Raw genomic sequence first — 16,227 nt, 5'->3', positions numbered from 1 at the left:
TTGATGTTTACCTGAAACATGACTTGAAATGTAATTGCATCAATCTGTCGGACAGCATGTACATAAACAGTATATATAGATAATCAGGTGACAAAATGTCCGACTCTTCAGACGCAGAGAACGAAGTCATCGAGAAAACTCTGAAAAATGTGGAATTCATACAAACTATGATAGATAGCACAGCGAAACTACTGCTAGGTTTACGAAATGAATGTGCAGCAACAAATGATTTGACACAGAATGAAATTAGAGAACAGGAGGTGAGCAATAAAAGTTACAGTAAGCTAACAAGGCATAGATGTAGCACTATGTGTAAATTATAAGAAATTGTGCTGTTTTGGAGTGTGAATGCACAAGTAGTTGTATGACATAATTATTAATTCTTTTATCATTAATAACATTGTTGATACAACTAGTCAAACGAGATTAATATCTCTTATGTAGATTTCTAAAACTGCTGTATTTTGCTGTATCATGACAGGTGGTTTATTTTGATGCAATAACTAATATATATATATAACAAAAGCAAAAGCTCAATTCATATTTAAAGCTTTCAGGATAAGACAAACCAAACTTTCATGCTGACTTTAATATTTGTATTAAAATTAAAAACAGTGACATATAGGTTTGATGGGCCGGGTGTGACAATATATGTTATATTTCAATGTGTATATGCTCAATTGAAACCCATGTCACTATCATAAATGATTTACTTACTTACTATTTGCCTAAATAATCATATTTACATATTGACTTATTGATGTTTTAAGAATTGATAAAGAAAATGTGCCAAATTTTAACCTTATGAAAAAGAAAATAAAATTTTGGCACACCCACTTTGTAAACATTCAGGTAACATACTGTTGTTTTCTCAAAAGTCAATTATTAATTGTGTTAACATTTTCATTTATATATATATATATATATATATATATATATATATATATATATATATATATATATATATATATATATATATTGCAATTTTACAAACTTAAGAAAATGTAATTCTTTCAATTCTCATGGAATAACTAATATATATTCTTACTTTTTCTTGTTTAAAATATTGCATAACAATAAAATTGTTGCCTGAACGAGGATTGTTTAAAGAAAAGGATCTTATTATTATTTGCTCAATTCATATTTAAAGCTTTCAGGATAAGACAAACCAAACTTTCATGCTGACTTTAATATTTGTATTAAAATTAAAAACAGTGACATATAGGTTTGATGGGCCGGGTGTGACAATATATGTTATATTTCAATGTGTATATGCTCAATTGAAACCCATGTCACTATCATAAATGATTTACTTACTTACTATTTGCCTAAATAATCATATTTACATATTGACTTATTGATGTTTTAAGAATTGATAAAGAAAATGTGCCAAATTTTAACCTTATGAAAAAGAAAATAAAATTTTGGCACACCCACTTTGTAAACATTCAGGTAACATACTATTGTTTTCTCAAAAGTCAATTATTAATTGTGTTAACATTTTCATTTATTGATCATTTCATTTACACTCATGATTTTCATTTATTCCATTGCATAGTATTAAGATAACTCTTAATAATGTAATGATGAATGATATAAAATTAACTTTGAGTATTAAACTTCTACAGAGGATGGCCAATTGAGGGGCCTTATGTAAAAGCTTACTACACATGCATGTAATATTAATATTACATATGCATGTAGAAGCAGATGCAGTTTTGGGGCTTAGTAAATTTCTTTTATAGCTAGTACGTTGTATTAATTATTATCATATGTCATATCAAACACAAAATTAAATGCAAGGCTAGATATATTGACAGAATCTTATCTTAATTGACATAAGGTTAAGGGACTTGTAAGTCTTATATATATGTAGTCCTTCTGTAATGATGTCATTATGTCGACTGCATGAGTACAAGACCTAGTCACAACATTTCCACATAAGTTGTTTTCATTTAATCCTGTAACCATCTCGGTAAGTTTGAATCATGTATTAAAAAGATTCACACAATCAAAAATTTTTATTTTTATTTTGTAAAAATTAAAACAGTGTAATTGACATGATAGTATTAAATGTCTCTCATCATTTAAGAAGTTTTTAATGTGTGTTAATTGCATTGAAGTGTTATCTACCTGGAAAATTGATACTAGCAACCATATGTTTAATTAAGTTTAGCTTGTCTCACAACTTTAATTTGAGCAGCACAGCTAATTGATAAATATAAATTAATAGAACTATAAATCAAATTATTAATTAAAAATGAAATATTTTAACAGCGATGAGAACATTTGATACGCGCATTTTTTACATTATCAATGAATGGTTAATAGAAAGAAATGGCAGTATATATGACACAGATGATTTATTTCAGAATTTTTTAATGTTTTGAATAGTTTTGTTTTTGGAACAATAGTAGCACAGTGGTAACACACTAGAGTTGCCAAAACAAATCTGTGATACGGCTGATGCTGCCTATTCCAGCACACAATAGCAGGTGCAGGCTGCAGGTGGTTGTGTGCAGACTGAACTGTTCCAAGGGATATACCACCTTCTAATGTCCACTTTTTCAAATCAGAATACATGTATCTATTTTCTGAAAGCCTGTTTATTGCATTCCATTAGATCAATGCTTAATTCATTAATGTTAAATTTGAATGTAAAATTCCCTTGATGCACCAAATGACCATTCAATAGGGATCTTGCTAATAATTTTGAAATTAGAAATATTTCACATGCTTTCTTAGATCTTTTCAAATTAAACTTATAGAAATATAAGAAGAAGAGATCTCCAATTGCATGCATTGTTATTTTGACCCAGGTATTACAACACCTGAGTTGTGTGGGCTTTTGAGGGCAGCTCACTTTGTAGCTGATATTTAAATGACACATTCTTCGCATTCCATAGACAGGAATTCCAAATAAACAAAAGATGGCACACATGAGTAACCATTTAACATTTCTCTGTTACCTGTCATGTGATAAGACTTTGGATATGATTATTTTAATATTTATACATGTACCATACTCATACAGGGGAATAAAAGCAAAACAATATTTTTTTTATTTATAGTGACAACAGCATAATTCACTATGACACTTCTTAGGTGAAAAAAAAATCAGATTTGTAAAAATCAACAAAACCTATAATGGTTTCTATAACATACAACAAATAAGCCAAGTTTGTCAGCAGAAGAATGTGTGAAGTGTTTTAGAAATCAGAACACAGATTCTTTGTTTGTGGTCAATTAATTTACGCTGTTCACACTCTGCAGTGTGAGAGTTTCCATGTATTCTGGTTTTTCGTGTAAATAACAGCATCACAGAATATGTGATAACATTGTACAACAGGAGGGATTATTGAGTGTGATTATAGAAGAAATCAGTCGACTTGTTGGAGAGAAAAAATTAGAACAACGTAGGAGGGGAAAAGATCGGGGGTCTGATGAACTTCAAAAGGGAGAAAGTTCTCTTTGTGAAAGAACAATAAACAAAACAGGATTTCTTACACTTAGTCAGGGCAGTCGTTCAACATAACACACCCTTTATTCCTTCTTAGGCCATCTATAAAAAAACCAGAGCAATTTGTTCAGAAATAAAAAAGCATCACTAACTATCAATATGTGTTTGTTGATGTGTTAATTAGTACCATATTTTTTGGAAATTAGGTTGATACTTTTTTTCCTGGCCTCGCCCTATTCATCACTCCAACCTATTTAAGTGGTTTTTTTTAATATAAAATTTTGCAAAAATTCATGCAAATAATAAAATCATGAGAGTTTACTATAATACTGCTTGAATTTCTGTATGTATTTCTGGTATGCTGACTTAGAGAAAAGCTTGTGGGCAAGATTTAAAGAAAACCTCATTTAGTACCAGTCCTATGTACAATCATCAACCCTATACGTTGTATTTTAAATGATAAACCCCCTGTATTTGACATTAAAAATTGTCTGTGTTCTTTAATTTCAGAGTAAGCTGCTGAAATTGTTCAGTAAACAGTTGGTTCAAACCACCAAAGCTGACCCCCAGCACACTCAGGAGAAGCTATCTGGTTATCCCAAGACTGACCAATGGCTGACCGTGGTCGGGCTACCAGAGAATGCTGTACAGGTTTGTGGTCTCTAGCACATCACATTAACAGATTTAGTCCAAAGTGATATATATGTTAGGAATCTTCCTAGTATAAACTTATATCTATGTTAGGAATCTTCCTAGTATAAACTTATATCTATGTTAGGAATCTTCCTAGTATAAACTTATATCTATGTAAGGAATCTTCCTAGTATAAACTTATATCTATGTTAGGAATCTTCCTATAAACTGATATTTATATTAGGAAGCTTTCTAGTATAAACTTATATCTATGTTAGGAATCTTCCTAGTATAAACTTATATCTATGTTAGGAATCTTCCTAGTATAAACTTATATCTATGTTAGGAATCTTCCTAGTATAAACTTATATCTATGTTAGGAATCTTCCTAGTATAAACTTATATCTATGTTAGGAATCTTCCTAGTATAAACTTATATCTATGTTAGGAATCTTCCTATAAACTGATATTTATATTAGGAAGCTTTCTAGTATAAACTTATATCTATGTTAGGAATCTTCCTAGTATAAACTTATATCTATGTTAGGAATCTTCCTATAAACTGTCATTTATATTAGGAAGCTTTCTAGTATAAACTTATATCTATGTTAGGAATCTTCCTATAAACTTACTGGTATTTATGTACCATATGTTAGGAATCTTACTATAAACTATTTAAACTATAAACTTAAATCTATTTTAGGAATCTTCCTATAAACTTATATCTATGTTAGGAATCTTCCTATAAACTGATGTCTATGTTAGCCTAAACATATCTATTTTAGGAATCTTCCTGTAAACTTATATCTATGTTAGGAATCTTCCTATAAACTTATATCTATGTCAGGAATCATTCTGTAAACAGATATCTATGTTAGGATGCTTAAGAGAAGCTGATACCTATGTGTGGAATATTCCTATACACTGATATCTTTATGTGAAACCCGATTAAGTCATCTCTCTTTAAGGGGGGGGGGGGGGGGGGGAGGGGGTTAAAACTTTATGAAATGATATGAAAAAATGAGTTGTTTCAGAGATTTTTAGAAACTAAAAACATTTTGTGCATCAAATCATTTCAAATAAAATTGTTGACATAGCATTTGATATCATAAACACGTAATAAAAACTTTTCTACCATTGAAGAAATGGTGCTTACTTTTCTTAGGAGTGTTTACTGATTTAACTGATATGACAATAATCAGTATGTGGGAGGCTGTTAATAATGATAATTTATATATAAGTAGATAAACTGTAAAACACTGTAAATGTATCTTTATTATCAAAGAAGCTAGTAGACATAGCACAATTAACCTCTCCACCCACTCCTCCACCCCCTTACAATCAAACACATTAATATTTACACAAAAAAGACCCAAGAAATGATTCTTGTGTTTACACACATGATTCTTTTTCTGGCCCCTGCGTTTTTTTGTTTTGTGACATAGACTCCACCTGTGTGAGTGATCCTTGATTGTCTTTGACACAATGGTTATGCAATAGATTGCATCATTTATGGAGAAGACATGCTTACCTTGACGGCAGGGGAATCCCCCAATGACTCACCAACACGTCTGTAGTTAATGATTGGGTGATTAATATTTCTTACTTTGATGTCATAATTTATGAACACAACATGGGACTATAAATAAACACTATTTTCACATGTTAGGGATCCCTTGCACTATAAAATAAGTCTGGATCTCTCTGGATGTAATAAAACCTCTGTATTTTTATGCAATACATACAATTAAATTAGTAACAGGGAATATCTTTGTGATTTTCTAATTTATATTTTAGATTCTTGCCCCAATTTTACTTTTGTACCATATTCCACTAAATGTCAAAAATATCACAAAAGTCTTTATTTTTTTATTGATTAGTAATTCACTGCGGACAGGTTTATCCCTCTGAACATGTTTGTACATGGGAGGGGGTGTACCTAATCTATTAGTCCCGATACCCATTTTACTACATATAGAGACTGATAAAAGTAGTTTCCTCTTAGCAAAATCAGGAAGAGAATTTGGACCTGAGAGTGAGATTAGGTTTCTGAGACTGCCGTATCCTCACATTGCTGAGTAAAGTGGGAGTATGTAGAGCTACTCTCAAGTGTCTCCTGTTGCTGGGGATTTTTTTTATCAAAACTTCAAAGGAATAACAAAAAATTACATCATCAGGACATTTATTGTAGAGGTCCAGGGATTTCCCCTCAGTTTTTTGTTGTTTGATTTTTTTCTATAAGGAACTTCCATATCTTGACTCCTTCCTAAGTCTATGTCTGCCTGTTGTTAATTTGATGGATGTCCTCTATATTTCTATAATTCAAGTAACTACAGTAATACAACTAGTGGTCATAGCAGAAATTAGAAAAGATCCAATATAGGGCACATGTAATCAAAGATGGTTGGAGAATGGCCATATATTTCTGACAATGCATGATATGAAGATTATTGAAATCCCCCAAATCCTTGTCAGTTATAATATGATTTGTAATGTTAATGATAGGTGATGGGTATTCAGCGTACATGTTTAGACTAAATATAAAATGCTATAGGATCTAATATCATTGTGATAGGTAGGCCTGTATTTCCTTGTTTCCACATGTTTTATTTCTGTGATTTGGGAAGCATAAGAATAACTGTGTCATTGACCTGTTTAGGAGATCCTGAAGCGAGATATCAAGTTAGGGACACTGCTGGAGATGACAGAGGAAGAGGTGCAGAGTCTTCTCCAGCGATTAAACACTGCAGAAGATGACATCACCAAACTAAACACCGCCCTACGGAACCTCAAAATATGGACCGGTAACTTCTTTTGTCCAGTCGCTAATAAGATCTTTTAAAAACTAAAATATGGACTGTCCAAAAAATTTTAATATGGTACATGTATTATGAAAAATTCGGGGAAAATGTAAGTGATTTATGACTATAAGCAGAATTCATACATGTTAACACTACTGATTTGCGTGAAAGTCTACCGCTTTTTGACTCTGTCTCCCGCCAACCTCTTTTTCTAAAAAAAAATTCTTGGTTTGTTACATAGCCAATTTGGAGGCCATTGTGGTCAAAAAATCTTTTCGGGTTTGAAATTAGTGTATGATTTGAATCAGAGGCACACAAATGCTTTTTAAAGCAGGTGAATGATTAGTTTTCAAGGATATAATTTTCATTGGACGATGAAAGAATCCACTGTACACAACCAAATGGTACAGATTAATTAAGCATGCAGGGAAAAGAATCACCAATGCCAAAATAATTTTAATGGCTTTATGATTTGAGTTTGAATCAAACTTTGAAAAATGCTTTTAGCAAGAAGCCAGCAACAATCAATTTTACTTCATTCTTTATGATATCGAAATATTAAAATGCCTTTTAAAATTTTTGGAATGAAACTGACTTTATTGTAAGTGTAAATTCATTATAAGCGTTCACTATAGCTGTGTTTTACTGTACTGAATCCATGTAATATGATGAAATGATTTGGTTCTCTGTGCTTTGACCTTCAGGGAGAGAGCTGCATGGTGGTCTGGGGGAGAGTGACATTGAGCTTCACTGGACGCGCTACCGGTCACCTTCCAGTAGTCCCTACAACAGCTCCCCCAACAACCCTTCATCAGGCCGTCCCTCCACGTCATCGGAGACCTCTCAGCTCCTCCCCACCCCTCCACACAGCACCCCCTCATCTCCATCACCGGTCCACCAGGAAAGACAAAACAGGTGAGTCCTTGGTTTCCTCTGACCTCATGCATTAAAGTTGTACAGGCATGTTTGAAATTGTCTCTATTGATCACTGGTATGATCTTTTGACATCACACTTGTAGATCATGAAAAAAAATCCTCATTTAAGAAAATATATACTGTAGAAACATATATTTTCGTTGGGTCAAAATTTCGTTGTTTTTAAACCAAACAAGATTTCGTTGGCATTTAATTTCGTCATATCGTAATCTTTTTGTATTCATTAATACCAGGGTTAAAAATTCGTCATGGATTTAATTTCGTTGATTTATATTGCCAACGAAAATAACGAAATTAAATCCTCAACGAATATTTCTGCTTCTACAGTATTTATTATGATAAGAAATAAACAGCAAGTTAAAAAGTTCACAGGGATGTGAACTCTGTTGGTCACATGATCAAATCCTGTGAAGCTTGAAGGGCTTCTCAGAAGATTTGATCATGTACCAACTAAGTTCATATCCCAGCGAGCTTTTAACATTACTGTTTATTACTTATATTTACGTTTGAAAAAGGAAAACGATTCAGAATTATTTAAATAATGGTATTTTGAATGTTTACAATAATGCAACTGACAAGCGATAAGGGTGTGGGGTAATCATTGTGACGTCATGAAAAAGTTCACTCAGAATTCAACGTCTTGCTATACTATAGGTTCATATTAGGAAGCATATTTGCAAATGTAAAATATATATGTATAAATGTTATTATCTGTATGTGCACAAGTTCTCCTGTAAATACACTACCACCTCATGTTATACATATGTTATACTGATAAGCTGTAAAGCTTAAAGAAATAAAGAATTGAATTGAATTGAATTGTATAATTATTCATGATGTAACTAGAATAATTCCCATGAGAAGATTAACAAAATAAATTGACATGGTTTATATTCACTTCTGAATCATGTACCAGTATTTCTAATGACATCCAATCTAGGATTATGTCAAAAGAACCATATATTTTGCATTCACATTAAACAAAACAAAAATATAAGAATGAGATGTTGTTTTTTTTCAAATTGAAAAAAGGAAATTAACTGAAAATGAAATAAGTCATGTCAGATACAAGTTTTTCTTTTCATGATTAATTGCTATAATGTGGAACACCTTATACTATATCAAAAAGTGAAGAATTATGCATACTGAATGGCACAAGGAGTGGTAGTTTCTTCAGACCGTCTAGTCTATATCAAAATGTGAATGATACAGCTTGCCATGTACAAGACCATAAAATGAAGTCATGTTGTGATGAATTCAATAGCTACTGTTGTTTTCTTTTTCAGAATCACCCCTCCAGCCACCCCTCCCACAACGCGACCCTTACAACACAACACGACTAGCAGAATCCCAAGCACCCCACCCCCGCCCAGTAGGATCAAGGTCAAGAGCCCTTCTACGGCGGTCCCCATCACCTCAAGCAAGTCCTACACCAACCTCCACACCAATCTCCACATCAAAGTGGTCGACGTGGACGGAATCAACAAGTACGACCCTCTACTCTGCCTACTGCTCACTAATTCTGCTCAACATTCAGGGTTTTGTTTTTTGTCAGACTGTAATTAAGGCTGACAGATTTTTGGGGGAGTTTAGGTAGTAGTCAAAGCAAAGCAATGGGAAAAAAATTTCAATGATAATACTTATGTCTGGATTGGTAAAAGTTATATCCCTGCATGCTTTTTTATTTCTTTTTTACATATTAATGGTGAAAGGGTGTCAAAATTGTTGCCTACATTAAAGAAATATTTTTGCTTTTGTTTCTTTATCAAAGACGCTATAGTTTATTTATGATTTTATTTTGACCACTGTTCATCATTGCACATCAAACTTTTGTTTTCTGGAGAAATGATTTTTGCGACAATGCGCTGCACGTCGGAGCTGATTTGGGTGTGTTTTCTTGTCTTTTAGATTTAACAAACACTTAATTACTAGACCGTCCCATCCACCCCTGATTAAATCCTATTCGGAAGAGTGAGTGTTTTCTGTGCTGTGTTTTGCCAGTACAGGCGTGTCTAACAAAGAATGGCTGCCTCTGCTACTCTCTTATATATATTACTTGATTAATCATAAAACTCGCAGATTGTTCTGTTAAACTGTTTGGCTTTTTAGATCTATAGAACTATTGCATTTTTTGTGATAATTAAAATTTAGATTCAATCAAATTAACCTCTGAAGAAATGTATTGTCAGCATTTCTGCTTAATTTGATCAGATTTTAGATTCTACAAAATTGATTGTAATGGTTATTGTTTGGACGTTAACTGCACTTAAGCTGCCTGAATACACTTTGCTTGAAAAGTTTCACTTAATTAAGAATTTCTCTCCATAATATTGGTTTTGCTTGAGATAACAAGTTCTAGTCGTTCTGTCTACTGCCTGTTGCAAGTGGAATGACTGAATGAGAGTTTTTATTTCTATCATTGCTGAAGACGTGAGCTATCAGAAAACGTCTCTGGTACTAATATCTCTATAAGAAGTCAGAATTAGCATAAGTAGACCTGTGTATTCACTAGTGAGGCATCTTGCAGTGTAATACAATAGAGGAGGGCTGATCACAGTAAACACAGCACCTTGTATTCTGTATCACATCACTGAGAGAGCCCAGTGTCTGTCTCAATTATTGCCATTATAAGTTCATGGCATTCACCCTGTATCATTAATATATTAATTGTCTTAAGTTCAGAGGTTTGAAATGATTCAATTTTATTCAAAAATTGCACCAGTATTCTATGTATACTAATATTAATAAGAAGATCAAACAAAGTTTCTGATTTTTTAATGGCCATAAAATATCATCATAATCATTAAGAACTTAATGAGAAAGAATTGAAGCTCATGAGTCTTTTTGTTTTTAACATAATGATGATGTGTATTAACATTGCTTTATGAGTAGAAACCTTACTTAACTGTTTCTTTGACACTGATTGTAGAAAACAGAAGTGTTTGTATTACTTCTATTTCTCATTTTTACATTGCACAACAACATATACTGTATAGCATTTTGTTTTTCTGTGGAGCTACATTTCATCTATTTGGATGGTTAATGCCAAATAATCAAATTTGAAAATTACACCATAAATATGCTTGTAATAGGAAAAATTTTAAATCTTCAAGTTAATATACATCGAAATGATTGGTAAACCTGAAAGTTGCCAAATTTATGACCAGCAAAAAAAACCCCATGCTTTACAGTACATTTGTATCATTCATAGTCACACATACTCAGAACAAAATTACTGTAGTTTAAGGATACATGTATTAAGTCATCATCACCAAATTGTCAGTACAAGCTACAATAAATTGTCAGTACAAGCTATACCAAATTGTCAGTACGATATGACAAATATGCATATTGGATTTGCATGTTGTTTATATTTTCAAGTTCAGAGAATATCCACATAAAAAATAAAGTTTTAGTAGAATATCTTGATAGTAAAATAAATCAAAAATATCATTATTTTTTTTACATAGTTTTATCATTTACTACAACAAATATATGATAAATTTTATGCATTCCCGAACAGGCGAAGAAAACGACCAGATTTGACACTGGAAAATACACACGTGGTTCGAAGGCCATCCAATGAGGACCCCTACCCCTCACCCTCACAGACTTCTCCCTCTTGTCTGGACAGTAAGTGGGGAATTCCAAGTTATTTAATGAGGTCTCCTACCCATCACATAATTTGCCCTCACATCCTGACAGTAGGTATGTCTGACCAAGCCATTCAATGACGACCTCTACTGATCATCTTTTTATGTGTTTCAGGTAATCTCAGTATTCCTCCCGGGCGGTCTCCAAAGTGTGTCCACAGGTTTGAAACTTTATCAAAAATACTTTGAATTTTTTTTTTTTTGCATAAATCATATGATAATTTTTTTCATAATTATTGTTTGAAAGAAGAGATATTTATAAACTGATGTGAATTAATTTTTTTTCTCTCTATTCGGCCTTCCCCAGGATATCAAACACATTTAAGATCACAACTTGTGACTTCTGTCACAAACAAATGTTTTTGGGCTACAAGTGTAAAGTCTGCAAGTAAGGAGACCAGTACAAGTTGTCTGTAGTGAACTGATTCCCGGGGACCTCAGGCATTCCACTGTTTGTCAGAATGTCTTAACACTCTGATATAATGACACAAATAAATTTAATCAAACAAAGTACATGAACTGTAAATTTCTGCAGTTTTGTTTCATGTATTCAAAATATTTTATGAAGTCAGTTTTGGAGAAAATTATCTTAAAAATTTAGTTCCATACGTTTTGCCAGAATTTCGGGTTTTTTTTAAAGAAGTAAAAGATAATTTTTTATCTCAGTGTTTCTCAATGATTAGCTAATTAAAGGAGGACAAAAAATCATGAAACTATTGAATTTTAGTATTTACATTTTGATAAAATACTATGGATACGTGTCATTATGTGAAGTCTGACCAGCAGGGTGTGTCCTGAAGGCCCTCTCAGATGTTGTGGTGTTGTTTCCTTTAATTTAGGGTGTTTCCTGGCCTCTCTCTGGGGTTGTAGACCCCCGGACAACTCTCCGTGTTGTGTCTTTTGTTTCCTGTTCTGTGTACCTACTTTCTGTGTTGTGCATTAGATCTTCCATGTTGTGTTCTAGATTTAAGAAAGGCTACATTATGAGTGGGACGTGTGAAGTCTGTAACAAGCAGATTTACTTCAGGGGGAAGACATGCAAAATTTGCAAGTAAGTCCCACTAGCCATTCTTCATATTGCTACAAATGGATGAATATGAGTCCTAACTGATATTAACATATTGTGTCCTCTTTAAGCAAAGTGACAATATGAATCCTACCTTGATTATACTCACCCTAGATTAACCTAATATTTTGTGTCCCAGAATTTAATCTCTAAATGTAATCAATAAGTCATTCAAACATTTTTATAAGGTCAAAAGAAATTGATGTATTTGTTCTTGGGCCAAAAATTTCTCAAAACATAATGCAACAGGCAGATTAATTTTGTATTTATTTCATGGTTTGCTAACGGGGAATAATTTGATTTTTTTATTTCAACTTAAAATTAAAAATTGAGTAATCTAGTGTTACTAATAGCAATAAAATTTATCAGCACGGGGGCATCATGCAGCTGTGCCTTAGAACCAGTACATTTATTTTATTTTTTTTGCCTAATGTATTCAGTTTTAATGCTTATACTAGTTTGTTGAAAAGTTTTGTTAAATTTAATTGATCAGTGTTGTTATATGTTGTGTATGAAAATCATACATGCATAGATCCTATATGTATATCATCCTGTAAGTCTTTATATTTTGTCCTTGATCCAAACCATACTCAATATGCAGAAACTATTTATGTATTAATTTACGTTTCCAGTATTCATGATTTCATGTATATGTAAGTGATGGGTCGTTGTTGTTTAGTTATTTATAAGACAAAATTATATGTTAATTGTTCTTTAAAATAATTATAAATCTCTGACCTTTTGATCTGTAGTACTTTGCTGACTGATAGTGGAGTAATGTGATTTGACCTGGTACTTTTAGGTTTAAGTGTCACAGAGACTGTACAAGTCGGGCTCCAACACAGTGTCTCCCAGATTTCTACCTGATAGATCTAAAACACAGAGATGGTAAGAATTCTGACAATCCTGTAAAAAAGGAAAAAATATAGAACAGGAGCATATGTATTTTGAAAATCTAGGCGGATGATATGTATTTTACTTCTGAATTAAACTTAGAAACTTTCTGTTCTCTATAAAAGATTAAATGTAAATAAAAAGATTGTACACAAGCTTTTTTTAATGATGGATTGGTTTATAATGTTTCAATTACATTAAATGCCTTAAATAAAGGTTCCCCTAGTCCAAGTGCAGAAAGAAATGGCATTCACCTGAAACCAAGCAAAAACAGTTCGGTTCCAGCTTTTCATACCACAGACTCTGGTTCCAATCCATCTTCATGTAATTCTTCAACTCCATCCTCCCCCACCACCATGCGCTACACACCCTCCCCGGCCAACACACAAAACCTGACCACGTTCACCTTCCCAGGTAAGCAGATCAATACGGGGGTGGAAAGAAGGTTTCATTTACCGTATATGTTTTGTATCTGTTAAAAATATGGTGGATAAACTTGGGGAATCAAAATTGTGTAGCTCATGTATTGTAAATACAGGTACTTTTTTAGGGAACTTTATAGATTGAATTTGAGTTGTTTTGTTTTCAGAAATTGTAGAGCCCAGTGCCAATGGTGATGTTTTAGGAAAAGACTCCTCAGTGTCCAGTAGTAGGTTAGTCTGTGGGGAAGATTATATAAAGCCAATTTGCGAAAAGCTCATACAACAGACAACTCTACAATGTTGTCTTGTGGCGCAGTTAAATTTGTAAATTATGGATCTACAATGAACTTTTATTTGGTGATTCATTTATATAACATTTAATCTTTCCCTGATTTCTTACAGAGATGTGGTGGGTACGAACACCTCAGATGACAGCAACAAAACACTAGTAGATGTAAGTGTAGCTTGTTACTTCAATCCAGTCAATGTTTAACCAGTTGTAGAAATCTCAGAGTGTGCATAAGGCCTTGTTGTTTCATTAGTTACATTTGTTAGGTCTTTAGTATCTGTTTTTGTTAACATTTTGCAGAGTAATGCTTCAGAGAAAACACTAGAGAGGGAAGACTCCATAGACAGTCAGGATGGCATTATTCACCACTGGGACAGGGGCAACAGTGTAAGTATCACTGGGAATTATTCACCACCGTGACAGGGACAACAGTATAAGTATCACTGAGATTCTATATATATACTGTCTACTCTACTGGGACAGGGGCAACAGTGTAAGTATCACTGAGATACTATATATACTGTCTACTCTACTGGGACAGGGGCAACAGTGTAAGTATCACTGGGAATTATTCACCACTGGGACAGGGGCAACAGTGTAAGTATCACTGGGAATTATTCACCACCGTGACAGGGACAACAGTATAAGTATCACTGAGATACTATATATATACTGTCTACTCTACTGGGACAGGGGCAACAGAGTAAGTATCACTGAGATACTATATATGTACTGTCTACTCTACTGGGACAGGGGCAACAGTGTAAGTATCACTGGGAATTACTCACCACTGGGACAGGGGCAACAGTGTAAGTATCACTGGGAATTATTCACCACTGGGACAGGGGCAACAGAGTAAGTATCACTGAGATACTATATATACTGTCTACTGGGACAGGGGCAACAGTGTAAGTATCACTGGGAATTACTCACCACTGGGACAGGGGCAACAGTGTAAGTATCACTGGGAATTATTCACCACTGGGACAGGGGCAACAGTGTAAGTATCACTGAGATACTATATATACTGTCTACTGGGACAGGGGCAACAGTGTAAGTATCACTGGGAATTACTCACCACTGGGACAGGGGCAACAGTGTAAGTATCACTGGGAATTATTCACCACTGGGACAGGGGCAACAGTGTAAGTATCACTGAGATACTATATATACTGTCTACTCTTCTGGGACAGGGGCAACAGTGTAAGTATCACTGGGAATTATTCACCACTGGGACAGGGGCAACAGTGTAAGTATCACTGAGATACTATATATACTGTCTACTCCTCTACTGCTGAAAGTTGTAAGGAGGCTGGATGGTCAATATTGATTTGTGCAATCGTGTTCAAACTTTACTGGATGTACTTCACTAATCGTGATATCTTGGCACATTAAAATATTTTGTACTCTTTCTTATTCTTGATTTAATTCCACATAGGTTCATTCATGGTTTTAATTCATAAAACTTTTCATAAACATTTGTTCTTACTCTACTGCAATTTTATGGTTTAACTTTTGTTTGCAGCTATCTGTGACATTAAAAGAGTGGGATATTCCATTTGAGCAGTTAAAGTTAATGGATAAAATTGGAACCGGTCGATTTGGAACAGTGTATAAGTAAGGAGACATTTAAATAATTTCAAAGTATTATTACAACATGTGTATCAGTATTTTTAGCCAAAACATGAGTAGATTTTTTTTAAAAAATTGTCATCTATGTGAATGTTGAATCGAAATCAAAATATTCAAAACATGATTCATAAGGTGACTATAAGGCTCAAGTTATTGTTTAGGGGCACTTGGCATGGACAGGTAGCCATTAAAATGTTACACATGGATCCAGATTCCGACAACAACCAAGCTCAACTGTCAGCATTCAAACTTGAGGTAAGTGGTCAGTCCACAGGGTAAACCTTTACCAAAATAAGTTACATGTAGTTACATTACTTGCATCAGTCTCCATTCAAGAATTAAATGAATTTCTCGCAATAGATGTTAAAGATCACTCTAAAAAGTTTGTTTAGCTTGTTATAATAGATGCCAAAAGAATATGTTTACAATTCATTTTATATT

General features: G+C 33.4%; 1 protein-coding gene across 6 annotated transcripts in view; it reads left to right on the top strand.

Moving 5' to 3' along the window:
* Positions 1-85: 85 nt before the first annotated feature.
* The window catches only part of LOC128186803 (kinase suppressor of Ras 1-like), a 24,402-nt gene continuing 8,260 nt past the window's right edge, over positions 86-16,227 (top strand). For 2 of the 6 annotated variants that reach the window (XM_052856705.1, XM_052856703.1), the window contains exons 1-16: positions 86-260; positions 3,971-4,111; positions 6,753-6,897; positions 7,599-7,809; positions 9,117-9,317; positions 9,739-9,801; positions 11,354-11,463; positions 11,599-11,644; positions 12,448-12,534; positions 13,352-13,437; positions 13,660-13,857; positions 14,033-14,096; positions 14,268-14,319; positions 14,455-14,541; positions 15,680-15,771; positions 15,948-16,041. In XM_052856705.1, coding sequence (XP_052712665.1) covers positions 96-260; positions 3,971-4,111; positions 6,753-6,897; positions 7,599-7,809; positions 9,117-9,317; positions 9,739-9,801; positions 11,354-11,463; positions 11,599-11,644; positions 12,448-12,534; positions 13,352-13,437; positions 13,660-13,857; positions 14,033-14,096; positions 14,268-14,319; positions 14,455-14,541; positions 15,680-15,771; positions 15,948-16,041 — 1,842 coding nt within the window. In that variant the 5' untranslated portion in view covers positions 86-95. Of the gene's footprint in view, positions 261-3,970; positions 4,112-6,752; positions 6,898-7,598; positions 7,810-9,116; positions 9,318-9,738; positions 9,802-11,353; positions 11,464-11,598; positions 11,645-11,790; positions 11,872-12,447; positions 12,535-13,351; positions 13,438-13,659; positions 13,858-14,032; positions 14,097-14,267; positions 14,320-14,454; positions 14,542-15,679; positions 15,772-15,947; positions 16,042-16,227 lie in introns of all 6 variants that reach the window. The other 4 variants (XM_052856708.1, XM_052856704.1, XM_052856707.1 and 1 more) reach the window with 2 other exon arrangements.

Source organism: Crassostrea angulata, chromosome 6, assembly GCF_025612915.1.
Source record: "Crassostrea angulata isolate pt1a10 chromosome 6, ASM2561291v2, whole genome shotgun sequence".
In the NCBI taxonomy this organism is placed as follows: Eukaryota; Metazoa; Mollusca; class Bivalvia; order Ostreida; family Ostreidae; genus Magallana; species Magallana angulata.
This window is presented reverse-complemented; position numbering and strand designations above follow the sequence as displayed.